Genomic DNA, 24,800 nt, shown 5'->3' on the forward strand with positions numbered 1-24,800 from the left:
GACTTCTACCTGTTATGCACACGAAACAGCCACAAGGAGAATAAATAACCCGTGCAACAATAAAGAAAAAATATATTGTGAAGGAAACTTATCTTGCTAGCGAAACCGCAAGGAAGCCATTGTTGTCGCATGCGTGCCATTTCTAGAAAGCAGCCCACTTCAAGAAAAGCTCTATCTACATAAACAAAAGTACAACTGAATTATCCGTACTAACCAAGAGTGAAAGTTGTAAGATCTGACCTACTTAAAAAAACTATAACATAGACCTATCAGCTCAAATAAGTAACGGTCAAGTCAGCTTTAGCTGACTTCTACCGGTTATGTACACGAAACATCCACAAGGAGAATAAAATAACCCGTGCAACAAAAAAGAAAGGATATATTGTTAATGAAACTTATCTTGCTAGCGAAACCGCAAGGAAGCCATGGTTGTCGCATGCGTGCTGATCCAAGAAAGCAACTCACTTCAAGAAAAGCTCCATCTACATAAACAAAAGTACAACTCAATTATCCGTACTAACCAAGAGTGAAGATTGTGAGATTTGACCACCTAAAAAAAACTATAACATAGACCTATCAGCTCAAACAGGTAACGGTTAAGTTAGCTTTGGCTGACTTCTACCGGTTATGTACACGAAACATCCACAAGAAGAATAAATAACCCATGCAACAAAAAAGAAAGGTTATATTGTGAAGGAAACTTAACTTGCTAGCAAAACCGCAAGGAAGCCATGGTTGTCGCATGCGTGCCGATCCAAGAAAGCAGCTCACATCAAGAAAAGCTCCATCTACATAAACAAAATTACAACTCAATTATCCGTACTAACCAAGAGCGAAGATTGTGAGATCTGACCACCTAAAAAAAACTATAAAATAGACCTATCAGCTCAAACAGGTAACGGTCAAGTCAGGTTTGGCTGACTTCTACCGGTTATGCACACGAAACAGCCACAAGAAGAAGAAATAATCCGTGCAAAAATAAAGAAAAGATATATTGTGAAGGAAACTTATCTTGCTAGCGAAACCGCAAGGAAGACATGGTTGTCGCATGCGTGCCGATCCAAAAAAACAGCTCACTTCAAGAAAAACTCAATCTACATAAACAAAAGTACAACTCAATTATCCGTACTAACAAAGAGTGAAGATTGTGAGATCTGACCACCTAAAAAAAACTATAACATAGACCTATCAGCTCAAACAGGTAACGGTGAAGTCAGCTTTGGCTGACTTCTACCGGTTATGCACACGAAACAGCCACAAGGAGAAGAAATAACCCGTGCAACAAAAATAAAGGATATATTGTGAAGGAGACTTATCTTGCTAGCGAAACCGCAAGGAAGCCATTGTTGTCGCATCCGTGCCGTTTCTAGAAAGCATCCCACTTCAAGAAAACTTCATTTACATAAACAAAAGTACAACTGAATTATCCGTACTAACAAGAGTGAAAGTTGTAAGATCTAACAACCTAAAAAAAACTATAACATAGACCTATAAGCTCAAACAGGTAACGGTTAAGTCAGGTTTGGCTGACTTCTACCGGTTATGTACACGAAACAGCCACGAGAAGAATAAATAACTCCTGCAACAAAAAAGAAAGGATATATTGTGAAGGAAACTTATCTTGCTAGCGAAACCGCAACGAAGCCATTGTTGTCGTATGCGTGCCGATCCAAGAAAGCAGCTCACTTCAAGAAAAGATTCATCTACATAAACAAAAGTAAAACTCAATTATCCGTACTAACCAAGAGCGAAGATTGTGAGATCTGACCACCTAAAAAAAAACTATAACATAGACCTATCAGCTCAAACAGGTAACGGTCAAGTCAGCTTTGGTTGATTTCTACCGGTTATGCACACGAAACAGCCACAAAGAGAAGAAATAACCCGTGCAAAAATAAAGAAAAGATATATTGTGAAGGAAACTTATCTTGCTTGCGAAAGCGCAAGGAAGCGATGGTTGTCGCATGCGTGTCGTTCCTAGAAAGCAGCCCACTTCAAGAAAAGTTCCATCTACATAAACAAAAGTACAACAGAATTATCCTTACTAACCAAGAGTGAAGGTTTTGAGATCTGACCACCTAAAATAAACTATAACATAGACCTATCAGCTCAAACAAGTAACGGTCAAGTCAGCTTTGGCTGACTTCTACCGGTTATGCACACGAATCATCCACAAGGAGAAGAAATAACCCGTGCAACAAAAAAGAAAGGATATATTGTGAAGGAAACGTATCTTGCTAGCGAAACCGCAAAGAAGCCATTGTTGTCGCATGCGTGCCGTTCCTAGAAAGCAGTCCACTTCAAGAAAAGCTCCATCTACATAAACAAAAGTACAACTCAATTATCCGTACTAACCAAGAGTGAAGATTGTGAGATCTGACAAACTAAAAAAAACTATAACATAGACATATCAGCTCAAACAGGTAACGGTCAAGTCAGCTTTGGCTAACTTCTACCGGTTATGCACACGAATCATCCACAAGGAGAAGAAATAACCCGTGCAACAAAAAAGAAAGGATATATTGTGAAGGAAACTTATCTTGCTAGCGAAACCGCAAAGAAGCCATTGTTGTCGCATGCGTGCCGTTCCTAGAAAGCAGTCCACTTCAAGAAAAGCTCCATCTACATAAACAAAAGTACAACTCAATTATCCGTACTAACCAAGAGTGAAGATTGTGAGATCTGACAAACTAAAAAAAACTATAACATACACAAATCAGCTCAAACAGGTAACGGTCAAGTCAGCTTTGGCTGACTTCTACCGGTTATGCACACGAAACAGCCACAAGGAGAAAAAATAACCCGTGCAACAATAAAGAAAGGATATATTGTGAAGAAAACTTATCTAACAAGCGAAACCGGAAGAAAGCCATGGTTGTCGCATGCGTGCCGATTCAAGAAAGCAGCTCATTTCAAGATAAGCTCCATCTACATAAACAAAAGTACAACTCAATAATTCGTACTAACCAAGAGTGAAGGTTTTGAGATCTGACCACCTAAAATAAACTATAACATAGACCTATCAGCTCAAACAAGTAACGGTCAAGTCAGCTTTGGCTGACTTCTACCGGTTATGTACACGAAACATCCATACGGAGAAGAAATAAGCCGTGCAACAAAAAAGAATGGATATATTGTGAAAGAAACTTATCTAACAAGCCAAACCGGAAGGAAGCCATGGTTGTCGCATGCGTTCCGATCCAGGAAAGCAGCTCACTTCAAGAATAGGTCCATTTACATAAACAAAAGTACAACTCAATTATCCGTACTAACCAAGAGTGAAGGTTTTGAGATCTGACCACCTAAAAAAAACTATAACATAGACCTATCCGCTCAAACAAGTAACGGTCAAGTCAGCTTTGGCTGACTTCTACCGGTTATGTACACGAAACATCCATACGGAGAAGAAATAAGCCGTGCAACAAAAAAGAATGGATATATTGTGAAAGAAACTTATCTAACAAGCCAAACCGGAAGGAAGCCATGGTTGTCGCATGCGTTCCGATCCAGGAAAGCAGCTCACTTCAAGAATAGGTCCATTTACATAAACAAAAGTACAACTCAATTATCCGTACTAACCAAGAGTGAAGGTTTTGAGATCTGACCACCTAAAAAATACTATAACATAGACCTATCCGCTCAAACAAGTAACGGTCAAGTCAGTTTTGGCTGACTTCTACCGGTTATGTACACAAAACATCCACAATGACAACAAATAACCCGTGCAACCAAAAAGAAATGATATATTGTGAAGGAAACTTATCTAACAAACGAAACCGAAAGAAAGCCATGGATGCCGCATGCGTTCCAATCCAAGAAAGCAGCTCACTTCAAGAAAAGCTCCATCTACAAAAACAAAAGTACCACTAAATTATCCGTACTAACCAAGAGTGAAGATTGTGGGATCTGACCACCTAAAAAAACTATAACACAGACCTACCAGCTCAAACAAGTACGGTCAAGTCAGGTTTGGCTGACTTCTACCGGTTATGTACACGAAACATCCACAAGGAGAAGAAATAACCCGTGCAACAAAAAAGAAATGATATATTGTGAAGGAAACTTTTCTAACAACCGAAACCGGAAGGAAGCCATGGTTGTCGCATTTGTGCCGATCCAAGAAAGCAGCTCTCTTCAATAAAAGATTCATCTACAAAAACAAAAGTACCACTCAATTATCGGAACTAACCAAGAGTGAAGGTTGTAAGATCTGACCAACTAAAAAAACTATAACATAAACCTACCAGCTGAAACAAGTACGGTCAAGTCAGCTTTCGCTGTCTTCTACCGGTTATGTACACGAAACATCCACAAGGAGAAGAAATAACCCGTGCAACAAAAAAGAATGGATATATTGTGAAGAAAACTTATCTAACAAACCAAACCGGAAGGATGCCATGGTTGTCGCATGCGTGCCGATCCAGGAAAGCAGCTCACTTCGAGAAAAGATTCATCTACATAAACAAAAGTACAACTCAATTATCCGTACTAACCAAGAGTGAAAGTTGTGAGATCTGACCACCTTAAAAAAACTATAACATAGACCTATCAGCTCAAACAAGTAACGGTCAAGTCAGCTTTGGCTGACTTCTACCGGTTATGTACACGGAACATCCACAAGGAGAAGAAATAACATGTGCAACAAAAAAGAAATGATATATTGTGAAGGAAACTTATCTTGCTTGCGAAACCGCATGGAAGCCATTGTTTTCTCATGCGTGCCGATCCAAGAAAGCAGCTCATTTCAAGAAAAGATTCATCTACAAAAACAAAAGTACAACTAAATTATCGGTACTAACCAAGAGTGAAGGTTGTGAGATCTGACCACCTAAAAAAAACTATAACATAAACCTCCCAGCTCAAACAAGTAACAGTCAAGTCAGCTTTGGCTGACTTCTTCCGGTTATGTACACGAAACATCCACAAGTTGAAGAAATAACCCATGCAACAAAAAAGAAAGGCTATATTGTGAAGGAAACTTAACTTGCTAGCGAAACCGCAAGGAAGCCAGGGTTGTCGCATGCGTGCCGATCCAAGAAAGCAGCTCACTTCAAAAAAAGCTCTATATACATAAACAAAAGTACAACTCAATTATCCGTACTAACCAAGAGTGAAGATTGTGAGATCTGACCACCTAAAAAAAACTATAACATAGACCTATCAGCTCCAACAGGTAACGGTCAAGTCAACTTTGGTTGACTTCTACCGGTTATGCACACGAAACAGCCACAAGGAGAAAAAATAACCCGTGCAACAATAAAGAAAGGATATATTGTGAAGAAAACTTATCTAACAAGCGAAACCGGAAGAAAGCCATGGTTGTCGCATGCGTGCCGATTCAAGAAAGCAGCTCATTTCAAGATAAGCTCCATCTACATAAACAAAAGTACAACTCAATAATTCGTACTAACCAAGAGTGAAGGTTTTGAGATCTGACCACCTAAAATAAACTATAACATAGACCTATCAGCTCAAACAAGTAACGGTCAAGTCAGCTTTGGCTGACTTCTACCGGTTATGTACACGAAACATCCATACGGAGAAGAAATAAGCCGTGCAACAAAAAAGAAAAGATATATTGTGGAGGAAACTTATCTAACAAAACAAACCGGAAGGATGCCATGGTTGTCGCATGCGTGCCGATCCAAGAAAGCAGCTCATTTCAAGAAAAGCTTCATCTACATAAACAAAAGTACAACTCAATTATCCGTACTAACCAAGAGTGAAGGTTGTGAGATCTGACCACCTTAAAAAAAAACTATAACATAAACCTATCAGCTCAAACAAGTAATGGTCAAGTCAGCTTTGGCTGACTTCTACCGGTTATGTACACGAAACAGCCACAAGGAGAAGAAATAACCCGTGCAACAAAAAAGAAAGGATATATTGTGAATGAAACTTATCTAACAAGCGAAACCGGAAGAAAGCCATGGTTGTCGCATGCGTGCCGATTCAAGAAAGCAGCTCATTTCAAGATAAGCTTCATCTACATAAACAAAAGTACAACTCAATAATTCGTACTAACCAAGAGTGAAGGTTTTGAGATCTGACCACCTAAAATAAACTATAACATAGACCTATCCGCTCAAACAAGTAACGGTCAAGTCAGCTTTGGCTGACTTCTACCGGTTATGTACACAAAACATCCACAAGGACAACAAATAACCCGTGCAACCAAAAAGAAATGATATATTGTGAAGGAAACTTATCTAACAAACGAAACCGAAAGAAAGCCATGGTTGCCGCATGCGTTCCAATCCAAGAAAGCAGCTCACTTCAAGAAAAGCTCCATCTACAAAAACAAAAGTACCACTGAATTATCTGTACTAACCAAGAGTGAAGATTGTGGGATCTGACCACCTAAAAAAACTATAACACAGACCTACCAGCTCAAACAAGTACGGTCAAGTCAGGTTTGGCTAACTTCTACCGGGTATGTACACGAAACATCCACAAGGAGAAGAAATAACCCGTGCAACAAAAAAGAAATGATATATTGTGAAGGAAACTTTTCTAACAACCGAAACCGGAAGGAAGCCATGGTTGTCGCATTTGTGCCGATCCAAGAAAGCAGCTCTCTTCAATAAAAGCTTCATCTACAAAAACAAAAATATCACTCAATTATCGGAACTAACCAAGAGTGAAGGTTGTAAGATCTGACCACCTAAAAAAACTATAACATAAACCTACCAGCTGAAACAAGTACGGTCAAGTCAGCTTTGGCTGTCTTCTACCGATTATGTACACGAAACATCCACAAGGAGAAGAAATAACCCGTGCAACAAAAAAGAATGGATATATTGTGAAGGAAACTTATCTAACAAACCAAACCGGAAGGATGCCATGGTTGTCGCATGCGTGCCGATCCAGGAAAGCAGCTCACTTCGAGAAAAGCTCCATCTACATAAACAAAAGTACAACTCAATTATTGGTACTAACCAAGAGTGAAGGTTGTGAGATCTGACCACCTAAAAAAAACTATAACATAAACCTCCCAGCTCAAACAAGTAACAGTCAAGTCAGCTTTGGCTGACTTCTACCGGTTATGTACACGAAACATCCACAAGTTGAAGAAATAACCCATGCAACAAAAAAGAAAGGCTATATTGTGAAGGAAACTTAACTTGCTAGCGAAACCGCAAGGAAGCCAGGGTTGTCGCATGCGTGCCGATCCAAGAAAGCAGCTCACTTCAAAAAAAGCTCTATATACATAAACAAAAGTACAACTCAATTATCCGTACTAACCAAGAGTGAAGATTGTGAGATCTGACCACCTAAAAAAAACTATAACATAGACCTATCAGCTCCAACAGGTAACGGTCAAGTCAACTTTGGTTGACTTCTACCGGTTATGCACACGAAACAGCCACAAGGAGATAAAATAACCCGTGCAACAATAAAGAAAAGATATATTGTGAAGGAAACTTATCTTGCTAGCGAAACCGCAAGGAAGCCATTGTTGTCGCATGCGTGCCGTTCCTAGAAAGCAGCCCATTTCAAGAAAAGCTCAATCTACATAAACAAAAGTACAACTGAATGATCCGTACTAAACAAGAGTGAAAGTTGTGCGATATGACCACCTAAAAAAATTATAACATAGACCTACCAGCTCAAACAAGTACGGTCAAGTCAGCTTTGGCTGACTTCTACCGGTTATGTACACGAAACATCCACAAGGAGAAGAAATAACCCGTGCAACAAAAATGAAAAGATATATTGTGGAGGAAACTTATCTAACAAAACAAACCGGAAGGATGCCATGGTTGTCGCATGCGTGCCGATCCAAGAAAGCAGCTCATTTCAAGAAAAGCTTCATCTACATAAACAAAAGTACAACTCAATTATCCGTACTAACCAAGAGTGAAGGTTGTGAGATCTGACCACCTTAAAAAAAACTATAACATAAACCTATCAGCTCAAACAAGTAATGGTCAAGTCAGCTTTGGCTGACTTCTACCGGTTATGTACACAAAACATCCACAAGGAGAAGAAATAACCAGTGCAACAAAAAAGAAAGGATATATTGTGAAGGAAACTTATCTTACTGGCGAAACCGCAAGGAAGCCATGGTTGTCGCATGCGTGCCGATCCAAGAAATCAGCTCACTTCAATAAAAGTTTCATCTACAAAAACAAAAGTATCACTCAATTATCGGTACTAACCAAGAGTGAAAGTTGTGAGATCTTACCACCTAAAAAAAACTATAACATAGAACTATCAGCTGAAACAAGTAACGGTTTAGTCAGCTTTGGCTGACTTCTACCGGTTATGTACACGAAACATCCACAAGGAAAAGAAATAACCCGTGCAACAAAAAAGAAATGATATATTGTGAAGGAAACTTATCTAACAAACGAAACCGGAAGGATGCCATGGTTGTCGTATGCGTGCCGATCCAAGAAAGCAGCTCATTTCAAGAAAAGCTTTTTCTACAAAAACAAAATTAGAACTCAATTATCGGTACTAACCAAGAGTGAAGGTTGTGAGATCTGACCACCTAAAAAAACTATAACATAGACCTATCAGCTCAAACAAGTAACGGTCAAGTCAGCTTTGGCTGGCTTCTACCGGTTATGTACACGAAACAACCACAAGGAGAAGAAATAACCCGTGCAACAAAAATGAAATGATATATTGTGAAGAAAACTTATCTAACAAACGAAACCGGAAGGATGCCATGGTTGTCGCATGCGTGCCGATCCAAGAAAGCAGCTCACTTCAAGAAAAGCTATATCTACAAAAAACAAAAGTATTACTCAATTATCGGTACTAAACAAGAGTGAAGGTTGTGAGATCTTACCACCTAAAAAAAACTATAACATAGACCTATCAGCTCAAACAGGTAACGGTCAAGTTAGCTTTGGCTGACTTCTACCGATTATGTACACGAAACATCTACAAGGAGAACAAATAACCCGTGCAACAAAAAAGAAATGATATATTGTGAAGGAAACTTATCTAACAAACGAAACTCAAAGGAAGGCATAGTTGCCGCATGCGTGCCGATCCAAGAAAGCAGCTCATTTCAAGAAAAGCTCCATCTACATTTATATGTATTTGCAGAGTAAGTTTTATATGTTTGAGATAGGTAGAACACTACTATTGAATGGTCTAAAATATTTAGATAAAGTGATTTTCTAACTATCTAAAAAATTATTTAAAAAATTCTAGAAATTGTAAAATTTGATCTACAAGTACATATACACTAGATGCCTTGTTGCGGCATAGCCACAACCATTTCCTTTGTGTATGCTGACATACATATTTTATATTGAAAATGTGTGTATATGCTACAAATTGTACAGAAGCATTAAATATTTCTTGAATTTGTATGTACCAGACGGTACCGTACCCAAAGGTAGTTCCAATGGTTTGTAAGAAAGGAGCATATATAAAGGTTAAAGGAGCTCTTGCTGGTATAGAAGTATATGTAAAAATTTATTAGAGAGCAAATAAATATTTGTAAAAGGTTATTACACCACAAACTTATATGGTAAGCAGCTAATTTCACAAATAAATTAATATAAGTGCCAGCAATTTTTATAGTAGTCATTAATATTGAAAAATGTAAGCAAGAGTTATCATACAAAACAAAAATTGCAAAAAAACATGTCATATATTTTACATGGGAATATAAGTACGAGTTATCAAACAAAACAAAAATTGCGACAAGCATATCATATATTTTACATGTACTGCCAATAGTAGGTAAACTACATTAGTTATGTAAACATTAGTTTATTACAAAATGATTAGCAAATTAAATGGCAATAACACTTGGGTGATATGATATAACACAGTGCTTATGTCATACACCGTCATTCACCGTGTAGTGGTGTAGAGCTTTCATCATCCGCAGAACGGAGAACAATGCAATGAATAGTAGACAAAACAGGGAAAATAAGTGTTAAATGTGAGAAATTTGGATGAAGAGGCAAAGCAGTGTACATAAAGATTATAGGACAAAATAAAGAAGAACAGCGCCTATTAGATAAGATTTAAGTAATAAGTTGAACCTGAAATAGGGCATTTGAGGATCGCCCGCAGCACTAATCATAGGGTCGATTCTGAAATAATTGTCACGAATAGTTTGCAAGAGCTGCACAAAAGCAAAGCACATCAATTATATATAAAGAGAAATTGTTGTTGATAGGATTTAAAAAGTAAAAAATCAGAACTAGTAGCAAGCATGAACCATATTTCTCGATATAAACATACGTTTCTCAGGTTTGCAACATACAACCAGCATAATTAGGGTTATTTTTGCAAAAAAATAGAACCATTCTGTCAAGAATTGACAATTTAATCTACATCAGTATCACTGATACCCAGTCTAAAGAAATAAGTCAAGAAAATCAAATGTTGAGTTCTCAATTCATATGCACAGGTCATAAAAATAAAATGTCACATATTTGTTCCACTGATAAAAGGACAAATATTGATAAATTCTAAAAGAAGCAAAACCTGATCAAGCAAGAAAGGGGATGGAGATGGGGAGGGAGCTTGAGCGGGTGGGACCACCTGAGGGACGCCATAAGGGGAGGGAATCTGTTCAGGCATGATAAGAAGGTCAACGTTGTCTTCTTCGACCAGTGCATACTGTAAAAGAAGCAAAAAGCTAAAGTAAACAAAAATAACAAATCTCAATGTTTGTAATATGTCATGGTATAATACTGGTGAAAATACTAATGCTGTTCAAAGCACTATAATTTCTGTCATATTTTATAATTCTTGCAAGTCTTTTATGGCTAGTAGCTAAACGAACAACTTTTAGCATTACCAATGCACTTTATCTTTTGATCTTTCAGTATTTTTAGTTATCCAACGTGGAAATACTGCAAAGATTTATACGGAATATCCTAACTGTATTTACTAATAAAAACAACACACTTAAAAAACTGCTCAGGAAATCCTCGCCCCCGTGTCAGTAGAATGATGCCATTTGGAAGAATGATGCCATTTGGACAAATTAAACATCATAAAGACATGTTAACTCAATTCAGTTCATGAGAACAATTAAACTCCAAATAATACATGCCATAATTTGATATGCATAGAAAGGAAGCAGAGTTGCTAATATGAACCATTTCAGCAATAGACAATCTGCCTTGATGATACTAACTATTAATCATCTAGCATAAAATAACCCCACAACAGATTCGATAAGAAAGAAACTTAACTTAATACAACCCTAGAAGAAGGATGCCTTCCCCTCCCACTTGCGAAGTCATCAGAGTTGCTCTTGTCAGTTGGCATCAACCAATCCATGTTGAATTCATTCCATCTTTCAGCTTCAAGAGAAGAAAAAAAAAATAGTTAGAAGTGTGGTTTTATTTCAAAATAACAAAATTAATTATCAAGGTTTTTAAACGAAAAAGAAGCCATTCAGTGGGAATATACTTCTCATGCTAGCATGCAATTCAGTGGAATAATTCCATTCGATCTAAAAATTAATTGTGTTGGACATTTTTTTTTTTTAAAAGGTCCCAACCTTAATGGCAGCTGCTTTAGAGGGTACTTAAGTGGAAAGGTTCTGCTCATCGTGTTTTCAGGTACCGTACAACTATAGTTGCATACTATTCATTAATGTTAGGACAGTTACAAAAAAATATTATACCTCCAGTGTGGCCGAAACTATGGCAGCCATCATCTTGGTCTATATAGGACAGTACACCAAGTCCAGTCAGGAGCAGTAATCCACCCGCAACGCATCCAAAATATTTTGGAAAACTACTATATAAAAGAGGTTAGAAATGTTTATCTCCTTGAAAGTGTTTCTATCCTTCTCTTTTCTTTTTGTTATTCATCTTGAAAGCATGATAATTACCTAGACAGAAATGTTGCAGAGGCTGAAGCTGTAAGGATAAGAACACCTACAACAACAAATGCTATGTTCATAGCTGCTAGTTTTCGCCTTTTCTCCTCATTAATCTCGTCTGCAAACACAAAAAATAATATTATCATACATTTTTTATTTTTTTTTTGAAGTAGAAGACCACTAAACACTACAAATCTCAAAACTAGAGTAAAGTTGAGGTATTTTAGATTTCCTTTTTTCTGTTTATTTAAGATATCAAAAAGAATTACATCCCTAAATTTTTTCTTTGAGCTGCATCTTCTAGTGAGCTAAAACGAAGCGAGACTGAGTCAATCGATTCTCTCAATGATGAAGGCAATGGTACCTATTATCCATAACAAAATACCAAATCAAGCACACATAAAAAAAAAATAGAACAGGAACAAAAAAGAAGAAAAGAATGACATATCTGAGTATCAGGATTGAAACTGCAACTATCGTGAATACGAGAAGTGTGCCAACACTAACCTGTATAATTTAAAAAGGAGTTGCAATGATTGCATGCGAATATAATTCTACAAACTATCAAAGACTATACAACAAGGTGATTACTGGTACCATACCATTCCAGTTAGCTGACAGACCTCCATGAAGAATGAAAGGACAGCCGCGCAGATGCCGGTAAGAACAGTACTCTTCACTGGTACCTGGGTTCTTTGATTTACATCAGAGAAGAATGGCGGTACAAAATCTGTCTCTGGCCATTGCCATTAGTATTCTATACTGCATTTATGAAACAAAAAAAAATTCCTTTGTCAGTTCGGAGCTGATTGGAATCTTGCTTGATTATATGAAATAAAGGAAATAATAAAACACTAGTATCGTTATTGGTACTAGTCCAAGTACCTGAGGAAGAACTGAGCCCATGAGAGTCGAGCAAAGGGCAAGAAACTGCACCACTTGTAACAATGTCGCTGAATTTTATAGAACTGTACATAAATTTGTGATTTAAGGATCATATTTCATTTCTCACTTATGTACCAGTCACACCAGGGGTACTAAAGCCTATAGCAATTGTACAGTACAATTTAATAAAACATAGAAAATTCGACTTACATAGCCCAGTGTAAGCCATGTCTGGTAAAGGCAGATGAGATAGGGGTATCTGGGTCCATAGCAAAATACGGTACCAGCCCAGCAATCACCACAGAAACCATCATGTAAAGCGCGCAACATGTTGACAGTGCCAAACCGATGCCCCATGGTAAATCCCTCTGAGGATTCTTCACCTGAAAAATTAATTCTGTTATTTTATCTTGTTTTCTCTGACTCTATATGAAAATGTAGGACATTATTAGATGCATAATGAACATAGTTAGTTTTTGATGCATAATGAAAATAGTTAGTGGTACAATCTTGATATGTAAAGGCATGTACAATTAATATAATGCCTAATGTGTAAATCAAAAACCGCTAATAAAAAACCACAAGTAGATTGTAAAACAAATTGACCAAGCTAATAATACAAATTAGCTTGCGGTTTTTAATTTACTTGTGCTTATTCTTCACCAAGCTACTAAAATTTTCATTTTTCTAGAACAATAAGCAATATCTAAAAGTAAATTAAAAACCACAAGTAGATTGTAAAACAAATTGACCAACAGATTTAAAAAATAAATAAAAAATAACTCACCTCAAGCCCTTCAACTTAGAACCAGGGAATTTTTCAATCACTTTGGAAGATTTATTACTACCAGGCAACTGAGATAACCTGGATTCTGCAACTATGTAAACTGCTTTAGAAACTGATGACCAAATCACAATTCAAAGCACATAGGAATGGTACAAAATTTCATATATGTAACCTTGTCGTGTACAGAAAAGCTAACCTTGACATAGGTTAGATTGTGATTTACACAGAGGGCAAGGTTGCTAGGCAAAGTCCAAGGGGTGGTGGTCCACGCCACAAGAGCGGCAGCATCAGAATCATTGACTACAGGAAACGACACCATCACTGCCGGATCAGGAACATCCTTATAATTTAGTCCTGCCTCAAAATTTGAAAGAGGTGTCTCGCAACCAGTACTGTACGGCATAACCTGCAACAGAAATAATTAGTTTACTAGCATTTTTTGTCTAAATTGGTTTACTATGTTTGGTTGCAAAACAAGTAAAGCTAGAATAGCCAAATCAAGAATAGCTATTGTTTGTCTTATTAGAATAGCCAAATCTCAAAACCCTTATTAATTAGCGACCAACAAAAGAATCAGGTTACAACCTAATTAAAGAAAACTATTGAAGTAAACTTGATCAGTGATGTGCTCCAGTATAGTAAAGTAGTAACCACAAGGTTCAGCACATCACTCCAAGCAAATTGGATAATTAAATGCAAAAAATGTTGTTAGAAGGGAAATTGAGCAAAATTTCCAGCACATAACAGTGAATTCTAAGAAATTAGCCCGAGCTATAGATAGAATATAACAGTGAATTCTAAGAAAAATCAACCATATACCGGATTCAACAGTAGCTATAATTAAATGCGTAACTAGAGAAGAGAGATGGGGGAATATCAAGTTTGAATTACCATAAACAATAAAAATTCAAAAAGAAATGAAATATATTGCTTACCAGCTCAACGTATCATGAAAACAATTGACAATAATGATCAATTGAGAAATAGAATGAGAATACAATACCTAACAGGTTTAATGAGACAATTTTGATGAAAATTTGTAGTTATATCTATCATCTTCTATCTCGATGTCTCTTACACCGACTGTTCCAGTGTTTGCCTTTATATGTCTGGCTTGATTCACATCTGCAATAATTCAAGTTTATTTACCTCTAAAGTGAAGAATTTAGAAACTATGTAGTTATGAAGGACAAATTAGTGAAAAAGCTCTTCATGTTTCAACCAATTATTTTCAGTGTTTATACTTTAAGAGGGTTCTGAGCCAGTATAGTTTGGAATACCTTATCTAATAAAACATAGGGGTCAAACCGAAAAATTCCCAGCAGCACTTCTAAACTATAGACAAACTTGCCTACTACCCAGGACCAAACTTCAATGAACTCAATTCACTCAACATAGGAGCCAAAAACCAGCCACAAAGAAGTACCTCAACTCAATTTGAAAAGTGACAGAAATTCACTATTCTAAACAGTGCCAATTAGCACCATTGTTATTGTTATAAAGATTAAACACAGTTAAAGGTTCTTAAAATTCTTGGAAACTCCCTGAGGTTCTAGTACAGCATGCAAACCATAACCATGCTTAAACCAGACTGAAACACCCATTTTGACAATTTAAATCTTGGATCAAGGAGACCTAGACATGATCTACCTGCTGTGATTTTAATCCATACGTTTTTTCTCAATTTAAGGGAAGAAATCTACCTGCTGTGAGTTTGATCTGTGCATACATTAGATTTCCTAAATGTCATGATTTGCAAAGGACATGATCCTAATGCCGTGGCCTATACAAGTTGTGAAACTAAGGTGAAAGTGAGAAGGCATCAAATTTTCTCAATGTGATGATTTCCAAAAGGACGTGTGCCACGTTCAACACTCTTTTAGAAGAGCTACGCAAGAAAGGAGGGAACGACAAAGTATCACATTTGCTGAATGCAATGATTTCCAAACTGAAAATGAAATTGACAATGCTCATGAGTCTAATGTCATGACCTATAGCACTCTTTTTAGTGGGCTATACCAAAAAAATGAAATTGACAAGGCATTTTTTTTTTTTGTAAACAGATCAAACTAAAAATTTAAACAAATGTCAAACTGAGGAGAAACCTGATTTTCCAAATGTCATGATTTTCAAAGGGCATGAGCCTAACACCAGGACTGGCATTTGAACAGGACTATACTGACTATTTATCCTTATTTATATAATAACAGACAGGACTGGCACTTGAACAGCCATTCAGTAAATTGGCGGACAAAATATAAACAAAGAAGAGAAAGTCAATGCAAGTGCTTAACCAGCATGAACAAATAAGCATACCTAAATCAAAAACAAAAAAAGGACGGGAAATTGAGGTCATCACTGGGCACAATTGTAGTAATAGATGTGAAAAGCAAGTATATATGGGATTTATGGGCCACGTTACCCAAAATGGCAGTAGGAACATACTATAGCAGTGCCTCACAACATATTCCCAACTTTTACATTATTAGTTATCAAGCAAACATCACAGACACAATTCGAAATCGTAAGTGATGCTCTGAAAATGTTGCTTAACTTCTAGTAAATATACCTTAAATGTCATTGTGTCCCAGATTGCAAGAGTTTTATCAGCACCAATGGTGATGAGTTGTGGAGCACCAATGGTGATGAGTTGTGGTGCACTTCCCATTACTCTTGAGAGCTCAACTGCAACAACACCCCCGTCATGTGCCTGTTCACACCCAATAAAATAATGAGAAAATCAGATTATTATATGATAGCAGTTTAAGAACAGGCACTTTATTAGACATACTAAATTTGTGCATTTTGAGAACTTCAGACTGAAGTGCGATACATAGTATCTACAAATACAATTAAGTGCTGTCCTGAAATAAGAAAGGGAGTCCCATTCTATTCATCAAAAGCATGAATTTGAATTTTGGTTTTTCTCATTCGTTCCTCAAAATTTCGAAGTTCCATGCTAAACAAATGAGGAGGAAAAATTACCTTGAGACTAAGTTTTGGAACGAGTTCACGTGAATCATTGATATGATCAGCACTCCATAGTATAAGAAGGCCATCACTAGCGCCCGATACCAAAAATTGCTGATAAGGTCAAAATAGACAACAAAAAAAAATTTCTGCATCAACTATAACAAAGTCTAATTTATCAAAATTCATATCATGTAGTAACAAGTACCAGTAAATTAACCATGTCTTAAAAGAAAAGTTAGTGTTGTGTGCTACCTCACCACTAGCTGCAACAAATGTCATCAAGCAAGCTATGGAGCCTTTATGACCTCCCGTGTACCTTCTGACCATCTACACAGTATACCATCTTCAGTCATGATTCATTAAAATATACCAAAAAGTTAAAAAAATCAATTTAGGAAGCTTCATATAACCTTCCATGTAATCATTGATAATACTCTTATAACACCATCAGAACCACCGAAAGCAACAAGTGGGCCATCGTTGGAAGCAGACCGAGATAAGAACTCCATACTATAATAAGAGAAAAGTTGAACATTTACTGGTGGCTCAAGTGATATTCAAACATTAAAAATCGAAAAAATGGAAAGGATAAAAGAAAAAGGTCTTGCGCACGCTTAATTAACCAAATGGGTCATGTACTACTGAATATTAACAAACATTTTATAAGAACACCAAAATATGTCCACTACCTCACTCTCGAGATAGATCACGAGGACAATTTGGTCATATTTTTTGAAGAAATAACAAAAGAAAAGCATAACATTTAATCCTATTATGCTTAGTGATTCACAAGAAGAAGCTTTTTTCACATACCAAAGTAGAGATCGATTATCAAGCTCCTGTTTGGGTACATCCCGTCCCCGCATGGTAACAAGATCCAAAAAGATGGCCTTATTCTCACAACAAATCACGACAAAATGTCTCCCTCTAGTGGATGTCACTGGGCTACCACCAAAAGCAGAGGAGTTTTGGTTCACTGCAGTTGGGGCCTCAGAAGCCACAGCCCAGCTACGCCAGTGCTGCCAGTAATGCACGTCATCGTCAAAGAAACCAACCTGCTTCACACTTTACAGAAAGATGGTTCGTCAGTGTAAAGGCATCATTGTAATTTTCCATGTCAACCAGAAGCACTGACTGTAATAGACCAACCATTATACACAAATCAAAGTGAAAGGGGTCATCCCAGATGGACTTGAACTGGCATGTCAATACAAGCTTGCTTTAGTAAGGTACCTCCATAATTGATACCAGTATGATACAGAACTGTATACCTAATTATGGTATGAACTGAAACAGTATGTACAGTTAACTTACAAGATGGTATTATGCAATTCAGCACTGAATGTTGTATATCAGTACCAAGATTCTAGAAAAATGATGGTCTAAAGAAGGGTAAAATTGAGTTACCTGCCTCCTCCAATGGCCTCTGTGGGCCTCCCTCTGTGGGAATCTGTGTCACCCTCTGCTAATTTCTCGAGCTTTGCTCCAACTAACCGCCTCTCATCTACTCCTCCCGCTTTAAGCTCGTATATTATCTGAAATATCAGATCAGTGAAGATTTACAATGCATTGATCGTAATTCCTACAGAGAAAAAATGAAGTTGAATGGAAACCTGGCGGTGCTCCCAGTCCCAAACGAAGACGCGATAGGAGGCATCAGCAGTGACCATCCATGGATGCGTGGGATGAAGCTGGATCTTCACGATCTTGTCGCTCGTCGGGCGAAATGCCCTTAAGCGAAGCATCTTACTCTCTCACAATGACTTTCTTCACTTCTCTACTTCTCTAGAGAGAGAGAGAGGTTTGATAGATCTGAGGAAGAAGAAGAAGGAAGAGTTTCCCGAGTTGTAACAGGAAAAGGAATGAATTAGAGATCTGGAGCGCTATGTAATTACGAGAAAGTCGGTTGGCTAGCGCAAGAGAGTTCGATCGGTGTATGAGAGGCGGAGGCTTGGCGCGAGAGGAGAGGGCTCTCCCGATCTCTCTCTCTACCTCGCTCTTTCTCCGAAGAACTGAACTAAATGCCACTAAATAGATAGAAGTATGGGAGGAGCTAGCCGTTGTGATAAAATGGAAAGAATCTTCGATCTGGATTTTCTAAGATATCAAACAGATTTGGAATGGAATGGAGGAGCTGAGAGAGCGGAGATAACATAAATTCCACCTGAGTTTTTAGTTTTAGGAGAAAGACGATGATAGCACCTGAGGTAACATAAATTGTGAGTTTAGATCTTGACCGCTCCATCTGCTTTTGCACGAATATTAAAGGTACCCAGTGCATTCCACATGGATCGTTTTTTATTTGATGGTGATTCAACAGAGACAGCCACAGTCCTTTGCTTTGCGTGTAGAGCAAGCCACCTAGCCACCTACTTCAATTATTAAATTACATAACCTAATTCATTTATCTATATCTATATATGTGCATTTAAATTACATAAATGAATTAGGTTATAAAAAGATGTTATTAAATTACATAAATGTACAAATTATTAAATTAAAATTCTGTAAATAAGAATTTTCATAAAAATAACATACAATTTTTTTTGTGACATATTAAAAATAAGTAGTTTGATAAGAATAAAAATGTTAATAAAAAGTTTGCTAATAAAAAAAAGGGTAACGAAGATACAAACAAATTATAAATTGAGTTTAGAAACTTTCGTTTGATTAAATGTAATGGACGGTATTGTTATTTTAATTGCCAGAGAAATCTCAATCGATCAATTACAACTTGCACGAATCTCAAAGCCCTTCTTACCTCTGTTAAATTTGAAAGGTTGCTTCGGCAACTATTATGCAATTGTTTTTAAGACATGGAAGAACATATATAGAGATGTTATATATATAAGGTGGTGAGCTTCATAGACACATTATAGAAATTGCGCAAGTAATAGATCATGTTTTCATCTTTAAACAACAAAAACTAACACTTCACAGTAGGTAAGTCTAGACTGCAGATCATGTTTGGAAGAGAGATAACATGCTCTGTGTATGCGTGCTATCTGTTTATGGCAAATCTTCCAAACATACCTTTTGTCATGACAAGATAACTGTTTTGTTGATATCTCTATCAACACAAAATAGTATTTACAACTAACAAAATATGTCAACGTTTTTTAAAAACCATAGCTCAGTTATGCCTTCTTCTCTTTTGCTTTCCTGCTGCTTTCACTGTTGTTTAAAATAAGGATATGTGTTAATTTGTCTTGTAATTCGGAAATGATTGAACTACTTTAATTTATTCAATTGTTTTAGTCAAAAATGAAGTGCATTTTTTTTTATATATTTTTCATCCAAACTCTTAATAGGGGATTTCTTATTGTAAGGCATAGTGAATATAATTTGGTTTAACGAATAGATTGTGAAGATGTTAATAATGTGTTTTGCAATGTTTCTATATGAGGAATTGTTTAGGGCGGTTTGGAGTTCATGGGGTTTTTAGGTAGGTTGCTTAAGTTTATAATTGTTGGTTTCTGATTTGTGGTTGAGGGTTTAGGTTTTATGAGTTGCATAAAAAAAAAGTGAAATTGTGAAGGTAATGGATGTTGTAGATGACAGATTTATGAAGGGTATGTGCCATACAGGTGGAATTTAGAAGGCCATAAAGGTCATCAATCTGATATTGTGACCTATAACAATCTGATTAATGGGATGTGCATTGAAGGTAAAATTGATGAGGCCGATGATAATTTAAATAGCATGATTGCTAGAAGGCATAAGCCTAATGTTATGGGCTACATATTTTTATCGATGGCCTATGACAGAATGGTGAAAGTGATGTTATGGAGTACATTATGTAGAAGAGAGGTTAACATTACGTAACAGTCTTTTTGGTTGTTCTCTATAAAGTTTTGTGTATTGTTGAATATTATATGAAAATAAGATTTCATTACCTGGTTCGTGGCTTTTTCGACAATTCTTGTATAAACAGTGGTCTACTTGTTTTATTTGTCTCAGAAGTTGCTGGAAGTTTTGGTTGTGATTCAAAGCTGCATGAGAAAATTAGTTGTAGAAATAGATTAAATAGTGATTTCAAAGAAAAGGCATTAAGTAGAAACAGATTAAGTAGCACTCAAGCTGGTCGGAATAAAGTAGCAGGCATTTTTTTTTTAGTTGTATATACATGAGATAATTCATCAGGGAAACTTGTTTTCAGTTTTGAATTTCATCTACCTTGTACCAACTAAAGTAGCTGTAACCTCTTTATTGTTGTATATCAAAAGTGAAACTGAGAAGATATCAGACTTTCTATTTAAGACAAATCCTAAAAAAGTGCAAACCTAATATTGAAATGCAGGTAAGTAATAAGAGAACTATCACCTATAGCATTTTTATTCTTGGGATGTTTAACTTATGTGAAGCTAAAAAGACAAATAACTGAAGATATTGACATAGATTGCATTCAAAATGTGTAAGCTAATTATAATCTAATACTCTATGTGCATAATGTATCTATTAAGCACTATGCCTCATTGGCAACAATACTTGAATAAAGAAAAATGAGAAGTCACAGGTGGCAATGACTTTGTAGCATTTGTGCAGAATTACTTGAAAAACTGAGAAAAATATTGTGTTTTATTTTTAGTACCTGCTTTTTTGATATGGCGTTGCTGGTGTTGTCGGTAGTTGCTGTGTTGTTGTTGGTGGTACATCTCATATGTTAGTCACATGATAGTAGATGCTATCTTGTGTGAACCTGTTCCTTTCCCATTTTATTGTAAACAACAATTCTTTGTTCGTCAGCTCGCTAAATTTTGGCGGTAAGTATTCCTTTCCTTCGGTTTTGGACCAGTTTAAAAGGTCTTGTGCTGAAGAGCCAACCAAGTCCTCGGCTAGTTTTCCAATAAAACTGAATTGAGCCTCACTCGTATCGTCAGTAACTATCAAGCTGAAATTGAGCCTGTAGAACGAATTTAACAAAAATATATTAATAATAATTGTAGGAGAGATTGATGAGTTTTGAAGAACTTTATTATTGGTTTCTTAATGTAATAAACTCACCATGGCATAGGTTTTCGTACGTTGGCTTTGCATTTGTAACAGCAGTAAGATGGTTTTTCTTTGGTTTGTGTTGATAAGGACATATTTGGAAATATTGCATCTTTCTGACATAATTAATTGTTTTTTCGTTAAATAAAAGTAAGGTTTTTCGTGCACATATTAAAACCAATACAATAGTCTACAATTAGTTTAAATGTTGGGAGAAATGAAACATTTTTAATTGGCGAATAATAGACAGGAAGTTATAAATTGCTTATGGTGGTCCTTCAAATTTAACAAAGTCTCTAATATTAAACTTATGATAAATTAACGAAGGTAAAAAAAAAAATTGGTAGGAAATTATGCATGGCAATGAAAATAATTGTTGTAAATACGTTTGAAGATATGAAAAGTTTTACATAACAGTAACGTACCTCTTTGTCAATAAATATATAGTCGTGAGAAATTTTTGTTCAATCTTTTGCGTTGAGAGCTGTCCAGAATTTTGTGATTCTTCCTCTAATTCTTTGTCGATACACTCCAGGTTTAAGCATTGCAACGGGCGTTATATTGTTCCGAGCAGCCATCTGAATATATATGGTAATGTTGAAAGTGTTAGCTAAAAGTACCAAATTTGTGCAAACTAATTTAAACATGGAAGCAACTATAATTACATAATATTGAAATATTTGTTCATGCATGAGCAAGTAATAGATGATGCAATACAACTATAGTGCTTGATCGCTATCATTAAGGAAAAGTGAGACTTGTTTACTGTCATCAAGGGAAATTGACAAGAGAGATTTGCTTACATGTGAAAAGAAAGAAAAACCAACAATATTAGCCAACAAAAGTATCAAACTACAATAGGAGAGTTCCAGTTAGCAGCAAATCCGATGTAACAGTAGAATAAATACATTAGTGTTATGGTTGGCGCATCATATCGATAAGGATTCTTTGATGTTTTATATGCAAGTTTGGCAGTTCAGCAAACTGATGAAACTTGGATTTTGAGGCTCCATTTTGGGAGCTTTAGGAATTGAATTTGGTTAATTCAAGTTCACAACCTGATAGAGGAGTGAACAAATAGTCTTTGAGAGTTGAAAGCATGTCATTTGAATTTATGGTTTGATTTCTATTCAATTTGCAGAAGGGCATGTCAATATGTTTTGACTTTTATGCAATCATCAGGTTGATACTCTTTTTTTAACAATTTCTTCAAATTTCTTTAACACTACCCATCATTTTAAGTTCATAGGCATGTAGTAAATTGGTTATTAAGTGTTTGTGTAAAATTTCAGATTCTGGATCAAAAGGGAAAGCCTTGTTTCAATCCATAGCACAGTTGGTTCTCTATACTATGGATTTTGGCAGTCTGATTTGGCATTTTGTATTCCTTGATTTCTTGAATGTCAAGGGGTGATCTAAATTCGTAGATGTCTTCTAAATGCTATCAGATACACATCAGATCTATCTCATATTTTTAGGAATTTTATTTCACTTATTTCCATCCAACTTTGTATCGTCAACACAGCAGTTCAGGATCAGTGTTGGATACCACTCGGTGATTTGAATTTCTCTTTCTTTGGTTGTCATTTGATTTTGAAATTTGTCGAGGTTATTCTTTGCTATTTTTTCTTTAGGCTATAATATTTTGAGGATTTAAGGCATAGCCTATAAGATTTCATCAATGTTTGAAAACAGCAAGTTGGCTAAATTTTATGGTAAAAGCAAACTGCAACTTTCTCTGATCTTCTAAAGTACTGACCTTGAGAAATGGAAAATAGAGGCACGGTTGCAGTTCAAAACTTCTTTGAATTAGCTCTTAATGGAAGTATTGACGCCGTCTTTTTTAAGATCGGATCCTATGAGAAGGGAAAGGGAAAAATTAGTATAAAATTGCACAAAATAATTTTACACGACAAATTTCGAAAATAGAGTGAACACGCCCTTCTTCGATGGAAGATGTATATGTTGATTTTTTCTTCGTATGATTAAATAATTTATTGACAGGCGAATTTCTTGAAGGAGGGAAAAATTGAGAAGCTTTAATGGTTGTAAAGCCTCAGTTGCAAATTCAGGCAAATCTGAAAAAATTAGCGTGGCCGATAACTAAAAAGGAGTCACTAGTGTCACAGACCAAAGCACATTTTCATATGGAGATCATGTTAAGCTGAACAGATCGATTATTTGAACTTTTAAAATGGAGCTAAGCATCCATAGAACAGACCAAAGTGCGCTATGCATAGTACCATAGCCTCACACTCTCTTCTAAATACAGAAAAGGAAATAACTGACAGGTAGTCTGGTGTCATAATTACTCTTTACTAATTAAGTAGTACCTTGTTGAGTTTGACTCGCCAGTTGCTTCAGTGTCTCCATCAGTTGATCGCACATTGTGTTAGTCGAGGAGAGCTTTGAATCTAACCCAAGCCAGAGCTTGGCATTCTCAGTCTGTTTTGCTTTGAGCTTTGCATTTGCATTTATAGCATGTCGAAACTTGGTTTCTACAGTTTGCATATGCTCTGTTGCCCTTTTTAGCTTAGCATGCTGCTCAAATTGCATATAATAGAGTTGAGCAGTGAAATCGTGACCCTTCCTCTTTAATGTGTCATCTGTATAATCAATCAAAAGAGATTCATTCACTCATCAGCTGAGGAAGAAATGATAGCTATTTGTGTAAAAAATAGGAACTTGTTTGATTTGATCGAAATCAACGGTTGCTTTTGCGGCAGCAGAAAAATTAGAGGAAATCATATACTTAAGAGGCACAGTAGCTTAGGGTTTTAGCTAAAGAGATTAAAGATCTGCACACTCACCGGTAGAGAAGCTATCGATCGTGTGAGAGAAGCCGATCCGAGTCAGATTTGACGCCAAGGGTTAGTGTATGGAAGTGCATTGAAAGGAGATAACGATCGACGAACTGATCAGTGGTTATGTTGCGAGGAAGAGAATTTGCCCCGACTCCTCTCTCCTCTCTCTCCTCTCTCTCCTCTCTTCTCTCTCGCACCCTTTTTTTTTTTAGAAAATGACTTTGTATAGGTTACCAAGTTTCTCTCTCGCACCCTTTTTTCTCTGTCCTCTCTCTCTCCCTCTCCGAGTCTCAGTTACTTAAAAATGAAATGAACTGGGAAAAGAACCGACTACTACTATGTGTCCGTTTTTTCGGCTTTTTTTTTAATTTCAGTAAGAATTTTCACAAATAATGTATTAAATCGGATAAAATTTTACTATCAATGACAAGTACTTAAAATACTTGTAGATCGAATGATCTACTAAATTATTCATTTTACGCAAATAACAAAGTTGTATGCATTTTTAGTATTAATGATTGTCATCAAATATACTTGTAAA

The 24,800-nt window shown here is 36.3% G+C and overlaps 2 protein-coding genes and 2 long non-coding RNA genes across 7 annotated transcripts; all 4 read right to left on the reverse strand.

Annotated features, from left to right (window-relative positions):
- Window positions 1–9,535: 9,535 nt before the first annotated feature.
- Window positions 9,536–12,763, reverse strand: LOC144543645 (cationic amino acid transporter 4, vacuolar-like). 4 transcript variants are annotated; one of them, XM_078291983.1, is made up of 8 exons: window positions 12,704–12,755; window positions 12,088–12,580; window positions 11,828–11,936; window positions 11,618–11,733; window positions 11,181–11,291; window positions 10,465–10,599; window positions 10,017–10,099; window positions 9,536–9,843 (listed from the first exon to the last, which is right to left on the reverse strand). In XM_078291983.1, exons 3-6 carry the CDS (start codon window positions 11,896–11,898, stop codon window positions 10,571–10,573), a joined length of 327 nt encoding a protein of 108 aa, XP_078148109.1. In that variant the 5' UTR covers window positions 11,899–11,936; window positions 12,088–12,580; window positions 12,704–12,755; the 3' UTR covers window positions 9,536–9,843; window positions 10,017–10,099; window positions 10,465–10,570. The 4 variants fall into 4 exon arrangements, with proteins under 4 accessions (XP_078148109.1, XP_078148107.1, XP_078148110.1 ...); XM_078291984.1 differs by having other exon boundaries at window positions 9,537–9,843; window positions 11,618–11,730; window positions 12,704–12,754; XM_078291981.1 differs by having other exon boundaries at window positions 11,828–12,580; window positions 12,704–12,763.
- Window positions 12,764–15,779: 3,016 nt separating this feature from the next.
- LOC144543890 (uncharacterized) lies at window positions 15,780–18,308 on the reverse strand. Its single transcript, XM_078292341.1, has 8 exons — window positions 18,077–18,308; window positions 17,871–17,998; window positions 17,277–17,528; window positions 16,874–16,973; window positions 16,716–16,790; window positions 16,476–16,574; window positions 16,060–16,200; window positions 15,780–15,806 (listed from the first exon to the last, which is right to left on the reverse strand). Exons 1-8 carry the CDS (start codon window positions 18,206–18,208, stop codon window positions 15,780–15,782), a joined length of 954 nt encoding a protein of 317 aa, XP_078148467.1. The 5' UTR covers window positions 18,209–18,308.
- A 1,203-nt stretch (window positions 18,309–19,511) lies between these two features.
- Window positions 19,512–21,099, reverse strand: LOC144543861 (uncharacterized). The gene is made up of 3 exons (XR_013508101.1): window positions 21,055–21,099; window positions 20,360–20,455; window positions 19,512–19,637 (listed from the first exon to the last, which is right to left on the reverse strand). It is a non-coding gene; the product is annotated as an uncharacterized LOC144543861 (long non-coding RNA).
- An 805-nt stretch (window positions 21,100–21,904) lies between these two features.
- LOC144576045 (uncharacterized) lies at window positions 21,905–24,475 on the reverse strand. The gene is made up of 4 exons (XR_013518590.1): window positions 24,266–24,475; window positions 23,789–24,061; window positions 23,215–23,311; window positions 21,905–22,033 (listed from the first exon to the last, which is right to left on the reverse strand). It is a non-coding gene; the product is annotated as an uncharacterized LOC144576045 (long non-coding RNA).
- Window positions 24,476–24,800: the final 325 nt, after the last annotated feature.

Source organism: Carex rostrata, chromosome 25, assembly GCF_964058835.1.
Source record: "Carex rostrata chromosome 25, lpCarRost1.2, whole genome shotgun sequence".
NCBI classification, from domain to species: Eukaryota; Viridiplantae; Streptophyta; class Magnoliopsida; order Poales; family Cyperaceae; genus Carex; species Carex rostrata.